Source organism: Pogoniulus pusillus, chromosome 11, assembly GCF_015220805.1.
Source record: "Pogoniulus pusillus isolate bPogPus1 chromosome 11, bPogPus1.pri, whole genome shotgun sequence".
In the NCBI taxonomy this organism is placed as follows: Eukaryota; Metazoa; Chordata; class Aves; order Piciformes; family Lybiidae; genus Pogoniulus; species Pogoniulus pusillus.
In genome coordinates this window covers 28999202-29014773 of record NC_087274.1, presented here as the reverse complement: position 1 = coordinate 29014773, position 15572 = coordinate 28999202, and the positions used below count along the sequence as shown (strand labels likewise).

The window sequence follows — 15572 nt, the reverse complement described above, 5'->3', positions numbered from 1 at the left end:
TGTATATAATTTGTGAAAGTCATCAGCTGCAGTTACATTTTGCTGGGTTTTAATCTGGGTGCAGAAGTGGAGACTTTCCAGCAGTGTGCACTTGCAGCCTGGAGGGCCAAACAGGGCTGCAGCAGGAGCAGTGTGGCCAGCAGGGCGAGGGAGGTGATTCTCCCCCTCTGCTCTGCTCTGCTGAGACCCCACCTGGAGTACTGCATCCAGTTCTGGAGCCCCCATTACAAGAGGGATGTGGAGGGGATGGAGTGTGTCCAGAGAAGGGCCACTGGGATGCTCAGAGGGCTGGAGCAGCTCTGCTGTGAAGACAGACTGAAAGAGTTGGGGCTGTTCTGTCTGGAGAAGAGGAGGCTCCCAGGTGACCAGCATCTGAAGGGGGCCTCCAAAAAAGCTGGGGAGGGACTTCAGGCTGTCAGGCAGTGACAGGACTAGGGGGAATGGAGCAAAGCTGGAGATGGGTAGGTTCAGAGTAGACGTGAGGAGGAAGTTGTTGAGCATGAGAGTGGTGAGAGGCTGGAATGGGTTACCCAGGGAGGTGGTTGAGGCTCCATCCCTGGAGGTGTTTGAAGCTAGGCTGGATGAGTCTGTGGCCAGGCTGATCTAGGGTAGGGCATCTCTGGGCATGTCAGGGGGGTTGGAACTAGATGATCCTTGTGATCCCTTTCCCCCCACCTTGACTGATTCTATGATTCTACTTGTGAGTTGTGTTCAAATGTTTCTCAGTAGCCTGCAAACAACTGCTGACATTGATGAATGGCCATGCAGTGGTGCTCAATTTTAGTCCACATCATACCTGGTTCTGAGGGATGTGACAGAATTCTTTTAAAATATTCCTGCTGAGCTTTGCCAAGATGACAGCTTCTTTGGTTGCATCATTCATAGGCAGTTTGATCTTCAAGCAATATTGAGCACCTGATCGGTGCTACCTCTGAAAAATCACTTTTTTAGCTCACGCTGCCTGTGAACTCTCCCACCCAAATCTTTAATCCCTATTAAAAAGCCTTTGCTGTGTTTATAAAGATGGATAGTGAAATGCTGGCTCCCCATGGAGTACTTCCTGGTGAATACAGTCCCTGTAAAGTCAGCACAACCAGTATGTAAGTTTACAAAGTGAACCATAGGGACTGAAGCTATGAAATTGAATGTCCCTTATAGATAGAAAGGTTGCAGGTTCTGAGGCACTAAGGCAGCCTGTCAGTTTTCTGTGCCTTGTATTAAAAATCCATTTGCTGAAAGGATGCCCCAGAACAAACCCCATTCATTTTAGGAGATAATTTCAGCAGGATAACGCTTTCTGGCTCCTGAAGCAGGCTGCCCAGAGAAGTTCGTAGAATCATAGAAGCAAGCAGCTTGGAAGAGACCTCCAAGATCATCCAGTCCAACCTAGCACCCAGCCCTGGCCAATCAACCAGACCATGGCACTAAGTGTCTCATCCAGACTTTTCCTGAACACCTCCAGGGATGGTGACTCCACCACCTCCCTGAGCAGCCCATTCCAATGCCAATCACTCTCTCTGCCAACAACTTCCTCACAACATCCAGCCTAGACCTCCCCTGGCACAACTTCAGACTATGTCCCCTTGTTCTGTTGCTGCTTGCCTGGAGAAGAGACCAACCCCACCTGGCTACAGCCTCCCTTCAGGGAGTTGTAGACAGCATTGAGGTCTGCCCTGAGCCTCCTCTCCTGCAGGCTGCACACCCCCAGCTCCCTCAGCCTCTCCTCATAGGGTTTGTATTCCAGGCCTTCCACCAGCTTCTCTGGACACCTTCCAGCACCTCAGTATCTCTCTTGAATTGAGTGGCCCAGAACTGGACACAGCACTCAAGGTGTAACCTGAGCAGTGCTAAGTACAGGGGCAGAATAACCTCCCTCATCCTACTAGTCTTACTAGTTGTGGACTCGCCTTCTCTGGAGGCTTCCAAAACCTGCCTGGACACCTTCCTCTTCAGCCTGAACTAGGTGAACCTGCTGTAGCAGAGATCTTGGGGCTAGGTGTTCTCCAGAGGTCACTTCAAACCCTGCCACCCTGTGATTCTGTGCTAACTCAAACACCACTGGCAAAGATAAATGGGAGTTATTGTCACATAAAATTGCACACATGTATAAGGTGCTGAAATGTTGCTACTGTCCTTAGCTTTTATGTGGGGTTTGCAAAGTTTAAGAGGAGGTGGAAGGCATTTGGTGCTTTCATTTTGTGATAGTTTGGCTGTTCCCCACCCCCTCCATACTTTAGAAATCACCCAGACTAGACTCAGCCAGCTCTGGAAATATGAATGAAGCTTTTATTTACAGCTTAGCTCAATATCCAAGCAGATATTTACAGTATGTGCAGTTATAGACAGAAATAGACAAGGTAAAAGGTAATACAGAAACACAACAGCCCTCCCAGAAACCTGAGTCCCCAGGAAGGGCTCCCAACTGCCCCTTCACCTTCTCTCTACCCATCTCAACCTTATGCCAGTCCCAAGGAGGAATGGAGGTTCAGCCAGGGAGGTTAGGAAGCAAAGTAGATTAGAAAAGAAATGGAGTGTGAGGTTAGACATGCAGCTCAGCCAGTTCCCCAGAAGAAACAAGACTACTTTATCTAAGTTTTGATTCTTATTCTTGTACATCTCAGCAAGCCTATGAGGGAAGCAGACATCACCACTGTTTTCCTTCCACAGCCTGTAATCTAGTTCTTCTCACCAAAACATTCTAGCTAGCTTCAAACTAGCACACATTTGCATAAGCTCTTAGTCAGATACTCCCTTCAGAAGAGTTGAAACTCCTTTTCTTTCCCCAAGACAGAGAAATGTTTACTAGTCCTGGTTTCATCACTACACTAATTGGGTCTACAGGATTTGCAGTTGGCATCGGAGCACAGGCAAAGCAGGTGGTCTGCAAGATTGCCTTGGACCATCCTCGCTCTTTGCTGGCCCAAAGGACAGAGCAGTTCTTTACTTAGGGTTGATACTTGGAAAAATGCAAGGTGGAAAGACTGGTTTTCAGTGACTGGCTTGGCAGGGAGGTTACATGAGAGTATTCCATCCCTTTTCACCAAGCACAGGCACTGTTCGAGGCTTGTGATGAAAAGGGAAGAGAAAACAGCAGACTTTTGTGTAGACCATAGTAGAGATTGGCTAGGAAATGGGAGAAACCTGCCCAAACTGTCCAGTGCATCCTGAGTACTGAGGCCCCTTGTTCACACCTGCCCTCCCTGCCTGGATGGTTTCTAAAGTTCATGTCATAAAACCTTGGGTCTTGATTTACACCCATCTTTGTGAGGCAGGATTGCCTGCTGCTGAAAGGCAGTGTTGACAGAGCATCAGGGACCAAACTCATGCCTTTCTTCTGTGCATCTTTCAGGGCAATCAGGACAGCTATGGTGAAACTTGCTGCTCTTGTTCCTATCTCTCATTGCTTGAGAACTGCAATATCCAGTGCTGAAACTTGGTGTTCATCACAATGTGCTCACAAAATTATTTGGGGAGAGCATTCATCTTAAAAGAACCAATCCTGGAAAGGCAAGACTGTGTCAGATGCCTCATATACAGAAAATTAGAGCAACCTCCCCCTGGCCACAACCACCCCTCAGGTAGTTGTAGACAGCAATAAGGTCTCCCCTGAGCCTCCTCTTCTCCAGCCTAACCAATCCCAGCTCCCTCAGCCTCTCCTCGTAGGGCTGTGCTCAAGGCCTCTCCCCAGCCTCGTCGCCCTTCTCTGGACACGCTCAAGCATCTCAATGTCCCTCCTAAACTGGGGGGCCCAGAACTGAACACAGGACTCAAGGTGTGGTCTAACCAGTGCAGAGTACAGGGGCAGAATGACCTCCCTGCTCCTGCTGGCCACACCATTCCTGATGCATGCCAGGATGCCACTGGCCCTCTTGGCCACCTGGGCACACTGCTGACTCATGTTCAGGTGGGTATCAATCAGCACCCCCAGATCCCTCTCTGTCTGGCTGCTCTCCAGCCACTCTGACCCCAGCCTGTATCTCTGCATGGGGTTGTTGTAGCCAAAGTGCAGCACCCTGCACGTTGATGTCTTCAAAAAAACTATTTCCAGTCACACCCCCCAAAAGCACAGAGATTGGTTTAGATAGTTTTAGGGGGAGATTTTCAGCATGGTAATACCCAAGCTGCTAAATCTGCCTGTGGCTGTGGCACAAGAGGCAGTGCAGACAGCGAGTGTGGATGGTGGGCAAGTGAAAACCATTTGCCTTTTCCTTGCTCTTGCTTTCTGAGCGTGGAAATCACCTATCTGATGCCTCAGGCAATGTGTTACAGTGCTCAGGAGTATGCTTCAGTTGTTTAAGCATCCAAGTACAATGAGCTACAGCTGCTTCTTTTGACCAGAACAATATGAAGCAGATGGAAAATATTTTTGAGAAATCAAATCTTATTTTTTAATGCAGATCTGGGACCTGCATATATTAATTTTTTTTTTTTTTTATTCCATACCATCTTTACTAAATTTGGCTCAGTAAAAACACACTTCTTCCACTCCCTTTGTAACAATGTTTATGAGGTTGGGGTTTTTTTTGTGGCTTTCAAATTGCCATCCAGAAAATAATTTCTTCATCCTTTCTGAGCAAGCTTCTCTGGTGTGGGGTCCTGGGCAGCAATCTAGAGAAGGCCAAGAGCAGTATCCACAGCAGGCAAAGTGGGGGAGAGGAATGTTGTATTTTAGCCACATCAAAGCTGCCTTGCAGTCATCATGTTACATCTGAAATCATCCTTTTCTTGCTTTTTACTTCTGTGTAACAACAGGATATTAGAGCAGCCAAACCCAGGCAAAGAGAGAGGAGATCTTATTGCTGTCTACAACTACCTGAGGGGTGGTTGTGGCCAGGGGGAGGTTGCTCTCTTCTCTCAGGTGGCCAGCGCCAGAACGAGAGGACACAGCCTCAGGCTGTGCCAGGGGAAATTTAGGCTGGAGGTGAGGAGAAAGTTCTTCCCTGAGAGAGTCATTGGACACTGGAATGGGCTGCCCGGGGAGGTGGTGGAGTCGCCGTCCCTGGAGCTGTTCAAGGCAGGACTGGACGTGGCACTTGGTGCCATGGTCTGGCCTTGAGCTCTGTGGTAAAGGGTTGGACTTGATGATCTATGAGGTCTCTTCCAACCTTGGTGATACTGTGATACTGTGAGATGGCTTCCCTGCTTAGGTGTTGGAGCTGGTTGAGAACAGTTAGCAGAAGCAGGTGAATCTTCAGCTCTCCATTTGCATGCAGACTGCTGCCATGTGCTTAGAGCTGCAATCATAGCATCAACCAGGTTGGGAGAGACATCCAAGCTCATCCAGTCCAACCTAGCACCCTGGCCTAGCCAGTCAACTAGGCCATGGCACTAAGTGCCCCATCCAGGCTTTTCTTGAACACCTCCAGGGACAGCGACTCCACCACCTCCCTGGGCAGCCCATTCCAATGGCGAATCACTGAGCCTCCTTTGGCCAAATTTACACCATTTTGTGTCTATTCCTTTTCTTCTCTCTACTGGCAAGTGCCACTTTTGGTAAATGAACCCACTCCTGGGTCATTCCCACAATCTGGAGCAGAGCTGCATTACCTTTCTGCCTCATTGCCTTACTATCTCATTTTCAGTCCCTGAAGAAAAGCTTTCTTTGCTTTCTTTTTTCCCCCCACCTTGCTTATACTACTTTTATGTTCCATCAGAGCAAGTTTAGTCCCAATCCATGCCATTTACTCATGAAAAAAAAAAAAAAAAACAACAACTCAGGCACTAATTTAATGATCCATAATATTTCATAAAACCTTCCTCAGAAATCAAAGTGGTAGCATGCAGAGAAGATTTGTGAAATGAAAGAGGCAAGTAAATCAGGAGTGGCTTAAAGCACAAAGAAGTCAGTTGTCTGCACGCTAATCCAAACAGCACCTCAATAAAGTCTTGCATTTAATGGATTATTAGTTTTGTTAGTGTTGTTTAAGTTCCAAGAGAAAGCTGCATTATCCCATATGCTTTGCCACGTGAATACCTTCCTGCTCCTTCTATGAGAGGATCTTAAAGCTCTGGGAAATAAATTGAGTTGCATAAAGGCCAGCGAATATTGGCTCTGCGGGGAAGGAACTGAAAACCAAATAAACTGGAGAGTTTAAGTGAGTGGGAATCAATATCTCATCCACCTCCTGATGTTCCTTCCTGCTGAACATTAAGTGCAAAGGGTTTCAGATATGAACTGATTAGAATTTGTGATTATAGGCTGAGGGGAAAGGAAAAACAACACTTTCTAGACTGTCTTGTAAAAGGTGTGGGACCTAGAGGGCCTGCTGAAAGCTGTGATGTTTGTTCCTAGTTCTGTGCAGAATTAAGGCTCCAGTTTGTGTTTTTATGGTCCTCAAAGCAGGCATGAATATTTCCTCTTCTTCATGATTGAAATAAAATGCTGCAGAGAAAACAAAAGGAACTAAAAACGTAAGCCATGGAGTGCAGCTCAGCAGAGGTAATTGTTTGCAGTGATGGATGAGAAGCACATGCACTCTGCAGCTGAAGAGTGAACCCTCCAAAGGAGCTGTGGCATAATCTGCTTCTCTCTTCTTACAAATGTGCTTTCCATTTTCTGTTGCTGGTATCAAACTCTTGGTCAAACTTCCTGTGGCTTTTGCCATCCAGTTACTGGAAGAGCAGTGGTGCAAGGCTTGGCATGATCTGTGTGTTAGTGTTGGAGGAGCCCTCGGACCTGTTGAAGTGGTTATGATAGCAGAGCACTGCACCATCAGACCTCCTTTCATCCTTTCCCTTTACATTTGGTTATTCCTGTGTTTTACTCACTCCATGCTCACCAGGATCTAGAGAAGAACAAGATCAGATACCTTTCTTTGTGCTGATTTTAAATACTGGGACAAAATCCTTGATCTTAGATATCCAGTTTTGTCTGTGTCTGCATATAGCCGATAGAGATATCTGTGTGTGCATGTAGAGCAGCAAGGGGAGAGGGACTTGGGAGTCCTGGTGGATGGAAGGTTGCCATAAGCCAGCAGTGAGCTCTTGTGGCCAGGAAGGCCAATGCCATTCTGGGGTGTATTAGAATCATAAAATCAACCAGGTTGGAAGAGACCTCCAAGATCATCCAGTCCAACCTAGCACCCAGCCCTAGGCAGTCAACTAGGCCATGGCACTAAGTGCCTCAGCCAGGCTTTGCTTCAACACCTCCGGGGGTGGTGACTCCACCACCTCCCTGGGCAGCCCATTCCAATGCCAATCACTCTCTCTGCCAAAAACTTCCTCCTGATGTCCAGTCTAGACCTCCCCTGCCACAACTTGAGACTGTGTCCCCTTGTTCTGTTGCTGGTTGCCTGGCAGAAGAGACCAACCCCACCTGGCTACAGCCTCCCTTCAGGTAGTTGTAGACAGCAATGAGGTCACCCCTGAGCCTCCTCTTCTCCAGGCTAAAGAGAAGGGCTGTGGTTAGAATCATAGAATAGAATCATGATTGTCCTTCCCCTCTGCTCTGCCTTGGTGAGGCCTCATCTGGAGTATTGTGTCCAATTCTGGGCTCCACAGTTAAAGAATCACAGGGAGCTGCTTGAGAGAGTCCAGTGCAGAGCCACAAAAATGATTAAGGGAGTTGAACATCTTCCTTATGAGGAGGGCTTGAGGCAGCTGGAGCTTGTTAGCTTGGATAGGAGGAAACTAAGGGGTGACCTCCTTCATGTTCATAAATATCTAAGGGGTGAATGCCAGGAGGCTGGAGCCAGCCTCTTCTTGGTGATGCCCAGTGACAGCACAAGGGGCAATGGGTGGAAGTTGAGGCATAGCAGGTTCCATGTGAACCTGAGGAAGAAGTTTTTCACTGTGAGGGTGACAGAACTCTGGAACAAGCTGCTCAAAGAGGTTGTGGAGTCTCCCTCTCTGGAGACATTCAAGAACTGTCTAGATGCATTCCTGTGTGAGCTGTTCTAGGTGATCTTGCTCTGGCAGGGGGGCTGGATTAGATAATCTTTTGAGATCTCTTCCAGCCCCTGACATTCTATGACAAACTTCTTGAATAGCTCACATAAAAGGCAGGAGATCCAGAGAGTGACCTTGCATTATTTAGCAATTTCTGTTAATGCTGATTTCTTTGCTGCACCAGAAGATGCAGTTCAAACTAGTCTGATGCAGTAACTTTTATCTCAAAGTGAGAGTGGTGCCACCTGGTAAAGAGCCTTTTCTCTGAAATGTCATTGAAAGGCAGGCCAACTTCAAAAGCCTGGAGGAAACAAAGCAACCTACATATTTATCCAGGCATCAAACTGCTGCCAGAATTTGGAACAGAAGATGGTTGGGTTTAGATGCCTAAAAATTAGTGTCACTTTTTCTATTTTCTCACTGTCTAAGGAAGCTCAGAAGAAACCACAGCTTAACCTCAGCAGTTCAAACCAATTTTCTCTTTTCTTCTCACTGCCTGCCTCTGGCAATAATCTATGTTTAAGCAGAGACTTTGACAGCTGTGATCTACTGTCATGCTGATCAAGCTGTCAAACTGCTTCTTGCAGTGTAGGAAGCAGAGCTCACAACCTGCAACTCCCTAACCAGAAGTGTCTGCTTGGTGCTAAGGAGAGGATGTCCTTAGATGTCCAGGCAGATCATAGGTGACTGCAGCTACAGCAAAGGGTATGGCTCTCGAGAAGTGTTTGAACCATAAGTTCTGATGCAGGGTTAGAAGTTCCTGATTATTGCCTTTGATTTCACAAGGTCTAACTTGAGTTAATCTAGTTAAGAACTCTTTGTCAATGTTAAGTCTTACGCTTCCCAGCCTGAACCATGGTGCTAATTGTTCAGCAGAGCTGATAAAGGCATTTAATAATGTGATTCTGAAGGAATTAATTAAATGCTGCCTGCTTTAGGGACTTTTGTTCAGTTCAGCAGTTCCCAGTCGTGCTGGGCCAGGCTTTGCCCTTTATCCTTTTCAGTGCTGCCCACTTAACCTCACCAAGCTGCCTTGTCTTCTTTGCCCTTATTGATCCTGTTTACCTCCTTACACCTTATCCCTTGGTCTTGGGCCTCCTGGTTCTTCGTTCTCTACTTGCTCTCCATTCCCTGTCTCTTGTGTTTCTACTGCTTCTGTCTCCTCAAACTTGACAGAATATGAAATGCTGTCACCCTGCATTGTCAGCACGCTTAACCAGAGAGATGTAATGATGATTGTGACCCAGATTAATGGTTGTGAAGGCACTTGGAACCAGGAGTGAATGCCTGCTGGGCCTTTCTGTTGCTTGAGGTCTTCAAATAGTTTTTCTGTGGTTTTAGTAAATGTTTTTGTCTTTTTTCCCCCAGGACTGCTCATTGTCTGCCAATCTTAGTCAGAAACTGGTAGGTAGTGTGTTGGGATGAACATCGTGACAAGGCAGGTGCATCAACCTGTGACTGGGAATAAGGAGCTGAGAAGCTTAGGCTGTGAACACTAACTTAAGGAAGGCAGGTGCATCAACCTGTGACTGGGAATAAGGAGCTGAGAAGCTTAGGCTGTGAACACTAACTTAAGGAAGGGAGGTGCAACAACCTGTGACTGGGAATAAGGAGTTGAGAAGCTTAGGCTGTGAACACTAACTTAAGGAAGGGAGGTGCATCAACCTGTGACTGGGAATAAGGAGTTGAGGAGCTTAGACTGTGAACACCAACTTAAGGAAGGGAGGTGCATCAACCTGTGACTGGGAATAAGGAGCTGAGAAGCTTGGGCTGTGAGCACTGACTTAAGGAAGAGAGGGGTTGGTGCTGTGTTGTGATTCTGGAATGACTTTGTTCTGCTGGAGTTCTGCTCTGATGCCAGTGTGCGCGCCACGTGAGGGAACTCCATCACAAAACCTTCTCTCTCTGTCTGATGTAGGAAACTTCCAGGCAGAAATGTCTACGCCCAGATGCACAACGAAAAAGAGCAGGAGATGACAAGCCCTGTTAATCACAGTGAGGACACCCAGAACATCATCCAGGGTGAGGAGTTTATTGATGATGATCTGGACTCTCAAACGCTAGGGAACGCAAGAGGTAACTTCATTTTGACTTTATACATTTTTCACAAGTAATTGGTTTTTAACTTTTGGTTTAGGGGTTTTGTTTTGTAGGTTTGGGTTTGTTTTCTTTTTTTGTTGGTTGGCTTTGTTTAGCTGTTTTGTCTTTTTCCCCTCAGTCTGAGGAAGAAGCAGAAGGTGCACCACTAACAAAGGATTACCTCGGTTGGCTTCTGGCTTGTGTGTGATACAGGCTAATGTATGAATGATGTGCTATGTAGAGCATGAGTACAGACAGAGTACAGTTCAATGTCAGGAGCCTTGCTTGGACAATTTCTGAGAGAAATTGCATTTGGTAGAACAGGATGTGATAGCTCACAGCTCAATTAACTCAAAACCACCCCCAGTTAGTGAAACATTGAACTTAGGCTAGGAGTCTGTGTTCTCATGATTGCAGGTGGATTGTATCTGGATCCTTTGCTATGTTTGCCATTGTGTCCCAGTGGCAGTGAAAGTTTCAGTCCTAGGAAAATCCCATTTATTTCTCTGTAAAAAGTGTCATAAATCTTCCCTACTTTAGCTGACAACGTTCTGGTATCCAAGGGGTGGTCATAAGGAGCCTGTGAGGCAAACACCTGCACCGAAGGTTTCCAGTGTCAGGTGGAAGTGCATATCCTGGCACCCTGAGGTTCTTTGCGGTGCTGGTCCATAAAGTTCATTGCTTGTAAAATTTGTCATCGTGTCCAGACTCCTTTCAGGTCACAGTGAAAAATAAAGGATAATGGAAAAAAGCTCCCCAGGTCCATTTCTGTATATTTGGTGAAAATAAACCAGATAACTCAAAACCTTTGGGATTTCTAGCAGCAGATTTGTGGTGTAACAGGCAGCTGCAATGGCTTCATGACCACGTGCAATAAGGATGTGTTTTAGCTGCAGGAGAAGGAGCCTGAGGCAGGACAGAACTCCAGCCAAGGAGAGTTTTCTTTATCTTGAGTTTCACCTTTTCTTTGTTGTCAGTGTCTTTATTTCCACATGCTGAACTGTGTGCCCCTTCTAGGTTCTTGGAGGTGTTAGCTTTGCACGCAATAATCCAGCCTCTTGCCTTGCTGTGTTTATTTGTGTCTTCTCTTTGACAGCCTTTGTGTATGACTATCACTGGGTTTCCATTCAGCTTTGCAAGATGACCTTGATTGCACTCATGACTGTGCCAGGGTTGTTCCAAAAACAACCCTGGAAAAACAAAGTCTGCGTTAAAAGTGTTTGATCAACTCATCTCCAGGGTCTTTAGAGGAGAAAGATGAATGCTAACCGAGTCCTTGCAGACAAGCCTATTAAAGTGGAGCATTCAAATATCTCTAGCAATGTACAAAAGCACAACTTCCTTTAATGTAGAGAATCCCTCATGGCCTGTTTATCTAAGGTAGCTTGGGATGCTGGAAGAAAGAAGTGCTGCCCTGCTTTGTAGCACATTCAGAAATAATCTCTGCTTGCCCTGCACTCCTTGCTTGGAGATAGATCAATAAATCTTCCATCTGGGCAGAGCATTATTAGAGTTAAAGAGTGCAAGATCGTGATGTTCGGATATGCAACTTGAGGCAGTTAGCAAATGCAGATCTCGAGGTGATCTGTGCTTCTGCCAGGCTGCAGCACCAGCAGCACTTCCACCAGAACGTAAAGAGTTCATTTCTGTGGACCATAATCATCTGTGCTTGTCAGCTGCTGTGCAGCTTTTAGACACAAGACTTTATTTAAGACTTAAACCCCCCCTTTCCACTCTCTATTGTTTTCTTACTTGCAATACTTCCCGCTAACTCCAGCATTGCTCAGTGCCACCAAGTAGATACTCCTCATAAGGATACTCCCCTATTTAATCTGGCTGGAGTATGAAACCTGTGGAGTTGCCATCCCTGGGGCACTTTAAGGCAAGGTTGGACATGGCACTTGGTGCCATGGTCTAGCCTTGAGCTCTGTGGTAAAGGGTTGGACTTGATGATCTGTGAGGTCTCTTCCAACCCTGATGATACTGTGATACTGTGATAATCCCTGCTCGATGCTAAATTCTGATTTGCAGAAGGTTCCAATGCTATGGAGACCCCTTCTAGTTCTGGAGAGCTTTCTGCCTCCCTGGTGGGAGCTGTCAGTAGCAGCCTCAGCTCCGTGCACAGCAGGGAGTTGCAGGCCTGGGGTTCTGTTTGTTCTCTCTTCTCATAACTTTTGAATTTCCACAGTACAGTACTTCCAGACTCACCCATCCACTTTTTTTGTTTTCTATATATTTTATGTTGCCTACTTTATCGCAACCCCCACCTTGGGACTCCTCAACACCATTACCTTGCAGTGACTCCTTCTGGGAGAAGTGGCAACTTGAACAGCTACAGAGTTCCCTTATTGCTGATGCCGGTCAGTGTCCAGTCCCAGGTCAGTGGCATGTCGAATGGATGCCTCAGGTTCCATTCTCCTCCCTCACCTGCACCCCTCCAGACAACTACACCTTTTTAAGCCACAAAAGGGAACCAACTTTTGCTGTCACTGGGCTAGAAACCCTAGGAATTCACCACAAATCCACCACCATGACCAAAAGCTTTGTGCCAAAGTGCGCTGTAGGTACACGGAGCTGTTGCACCGACCTTCACCTGGCCTGTGGTCTGATAAAGCCACTTTCTGTATGTGATTGACTTGTCCCTGCAGTAAAAAGGGGATGTGTGGTGAAGTGACTGCAAAGCACTAACGCTGGCCTTTTGTTTTGTCTTTCCGTAGGCAATCACTCAGGCGTGGTTTTGAGCATCAACTCCCGAGAGATGCACAGCTACCTGGTTAGCTGATAGTCACAGCTGAACGCAGCACCCGACAGACTCTTCTCTATAGCGATTTCTCTTTCCCTGGTGATGTCACAGAATGGCAAATCTGACTGTAAAGGCTGCTGCAGAGGAAGGCTCTTATCAGTCCCGTGGAGAAAAAGGTTCATCGTCGGTTACCAAGGGAAAAGAAAGCTTCGTCTTGTGTTCCTCTCCATGGCCTGAGAACTTGTCACAATGGAAACTCAAGCTGTGATAGCCAACCTGTAGCCCTAGGCACCTTCAATGCCACCTTCTTTCTCTTCTGTATACGCTCTAGTTCTCTATGTTTATTTTTAGAAGGATCAATTGTAACTTTTTAACTCTCTTTTTAATCGAGGTATTCAGTGCAAGGCTGGGACTTTTCAGCCCAAAAAAAAAAAGGTGATTTTTACACAAGTGACTAGACCAGAATGGATGGTGGGGGGATCACAGTGACAGTTTTTTAGGAGGCCAAGAGTGCTGGGAGAGGACCGAGCCAGGAGACAAATGCACTCTCAGTCCATGTAAGCTCTTCACTTAAACACGTGTAAGACAATCTAATGAATTTAGGCTTAGGCCCTTCTGTGGGTTAAAGTGGTGATTAAGGTATCTCATAATATAGGATAATGCTCTAGTAGGTGTAGCAAGTCCTGACAAACCATCAGCACCCAGTTCCACCCTGTGTGAAACAAAACCACCAGCTGGATGCTCTTTCCAGACCAGGTGCCTTCGCTTGTGGACAGTTCAGTCGCTCTCCTCCTGTCTCCTGAGCCAGCAGCTGCAGAATGATGCCAGCTGCTGGATGAGTTATGCCCATACTGGTGTCCTTCTTAACTTTGTGAGTGTGGAAATGCCTCCCCCAAGGCCCTGTCTTTACATGGTGATTACTGTCCGGAGGGCAGTGCTGGTCAGGTAGGTGGCAGCTCTCCTCTGGACAGGGCTGGGCTGCACACCACCACCCCCTTCCCACCCATGTCTGTCCTTGGGGTTTTCCCTGGCTGCTTGCCCTGCAGGCAGGGGTGGGCAAACTCTGAGCTATCCTTTTCCACTTGGGTGGGCTTGGCAATCCAAGGGGTGGCCATGGGGATTGCAGTCTGTGATTTAGAGGTTCGTGTTGCCTTTCCATCACCACAGGGTGTCACTCGGTCCCTACCACTGCTGGCCTCTTCCTGCAGGGAGGGTGGGAGGGCTTCTGAAGGAGCTGCCTGCGGAAAGGCTTCCTTAATCCCGACACTGTCACTTGAATCAGTTTCCTAGTCCTGGCTTCTGCATCCCTAGGGAAGAGCAGTGCAGCAGACCAACATCCTGCTGGCCATTTCCTAGTGCTTTATGGAACCGTGCGGGAAACAGGCTGTGGTGTGATGAGTTTAACCAGCTGGCGTCCTCTGGGTTGCAGCTGCCTGGGGTTAGGATGCTTAACCATAGAGTCACTTCTTGCCTTTGACAGAGAATAAACAGCCCTTTGCTTGCTGGATGCCGTGCTGATGCCAGTGAGAAGCCCACACAGCCCCTTGCTTAAAGAGGAGACAGGTACCTGGCTGCATCTTTGTGACTAAGCAAACAGAAGATACCTACTGCTGGTAAAGCAGAAAAGAACTGGGTTTAAAGTACCATGTGCATTGGAGTCACTCTTCCACCTGGCCGTGGATATCTCAGAGCATGCTGCCATCCAGTGCAGCAGAGGGGGGTGTGGGAATTCAGTGTGGTGCTGTGGGCGCTCACAACCCCCGCAGGATGTGTGTGTAAGGCACAGGACAACCTAGGTTGGAAATGCACCAGATGGAACTGGGTGGGAAGGGTCAAGTGAGGAGTTTGAGAGCTGTGCTGAAATGGCTACGTCTGTGGCTGTGGAGTGCTGTGCAAGCTCCTTTGCAGAGCAGCAGTGCTCATGCTGCCTGTGGTCTGCCAGGCAGGGGGGACCCGGGGCTTTACATCTCTCTGAGCCTCTTTGCAGAGGTGCAGATACAAACCACGCTCTGCACATCGCAGACTCTGCAGACTGCTGCACCAGAGGCTTTCCCTCCTCACCAGCTCTTCGTGCTGGTGGAAACGAGCTGGAGCAGAGAATGAAATAGCATTGGGAACAGCTCACTTGTTGCCATCAGACAGCTCTGAGGTGGGGTATTTGTGTAGGGTGAGTGAGTAGAGGCTTAGCCTCTTGAACAAGGGGTGGGATGGAAGTTCTAGCTTGCTGTCGTTCTGCCATGGTTCATCTGATGGGCAAAGGGCACTGCTGGAGCCAGGTCACGAGCACCTTGTGCTTTAGCAGCTGCTTTTAGCACAGGGGGGTTGCCTCTCTAACATAGCTCTTTTGGATGACTGCAGAATCTTTAACCACTTGCTACTCTAATTAACACTCAACACAACACAGGGCCTGGAATCGTGGGGTTTGTTGCTTATTCATGTGCTTCATGCAGCATTCCTATGAGGTTGGTTTGTCATGCCTTAAACCCACTGTTTTCTAAGGAGATGTCAGCGTGGCTCAAACTCTATTTACACTACCCAGCAGATACAAAGGAAGCCTTTGATGCCCTGGCAAGAATAGCTTTAAAATGAATGATTTTTAGAACTGAGTCACTCCCATTGCCATGTTCCCCTTCCTGATGTCTTGGTTTATCTTGAAATGAGAAGTCTCACTAGTGCTAGGCTTCAGATTTCTTGCACTATGGCCATGACACCTTAGCATTTTCTCTCTTTTGTGTCTAAAAGCCTGATACGTGCCCCCAGCAGCACAGAGTTGTTCCTGTGCATGGTCAAACATGTGCATTTGGCACATGGAATTTGTTGTGTTCCAGTTAAATTTGTTAGTGAGGAAGGGTGAGGTGATGGC

General features: G+C 47.4%; 1 protein-coding gene across 6 annotated transcripts in view; it reads left to right on the top strand.

The window, feature by feature from the left end:
- The window catches only part of SORCS2 (sortilin related VPS10 domain containing receptor 2), a 671789-nt gene extending 657575 nt beyond the window's left edge, over positions 1–14214 (top strand). Inside the window, exons 26-28 of one of the 6 annotated variants that reach the window (XM_064151649.1) lie at positions 9806–9909; positions 12265–12344; positions 12684–14214. In XM_064151649.1, the coding sequence (XP_064007719.1) occupies positions 9806–9909; positions 12265–12344; positions 12684–12707 (208 nt within the window). In that variant the 3' untranslated portion in view covers positions 12708–14214. The other 5 variants (XM_064151646.1, XM_064151651.1, XM_064151648.1 and 2 more) reach the window with 5 other exon arrangements.
- Positions 14215–15572: the final 1358 nt, after the last annotated feature.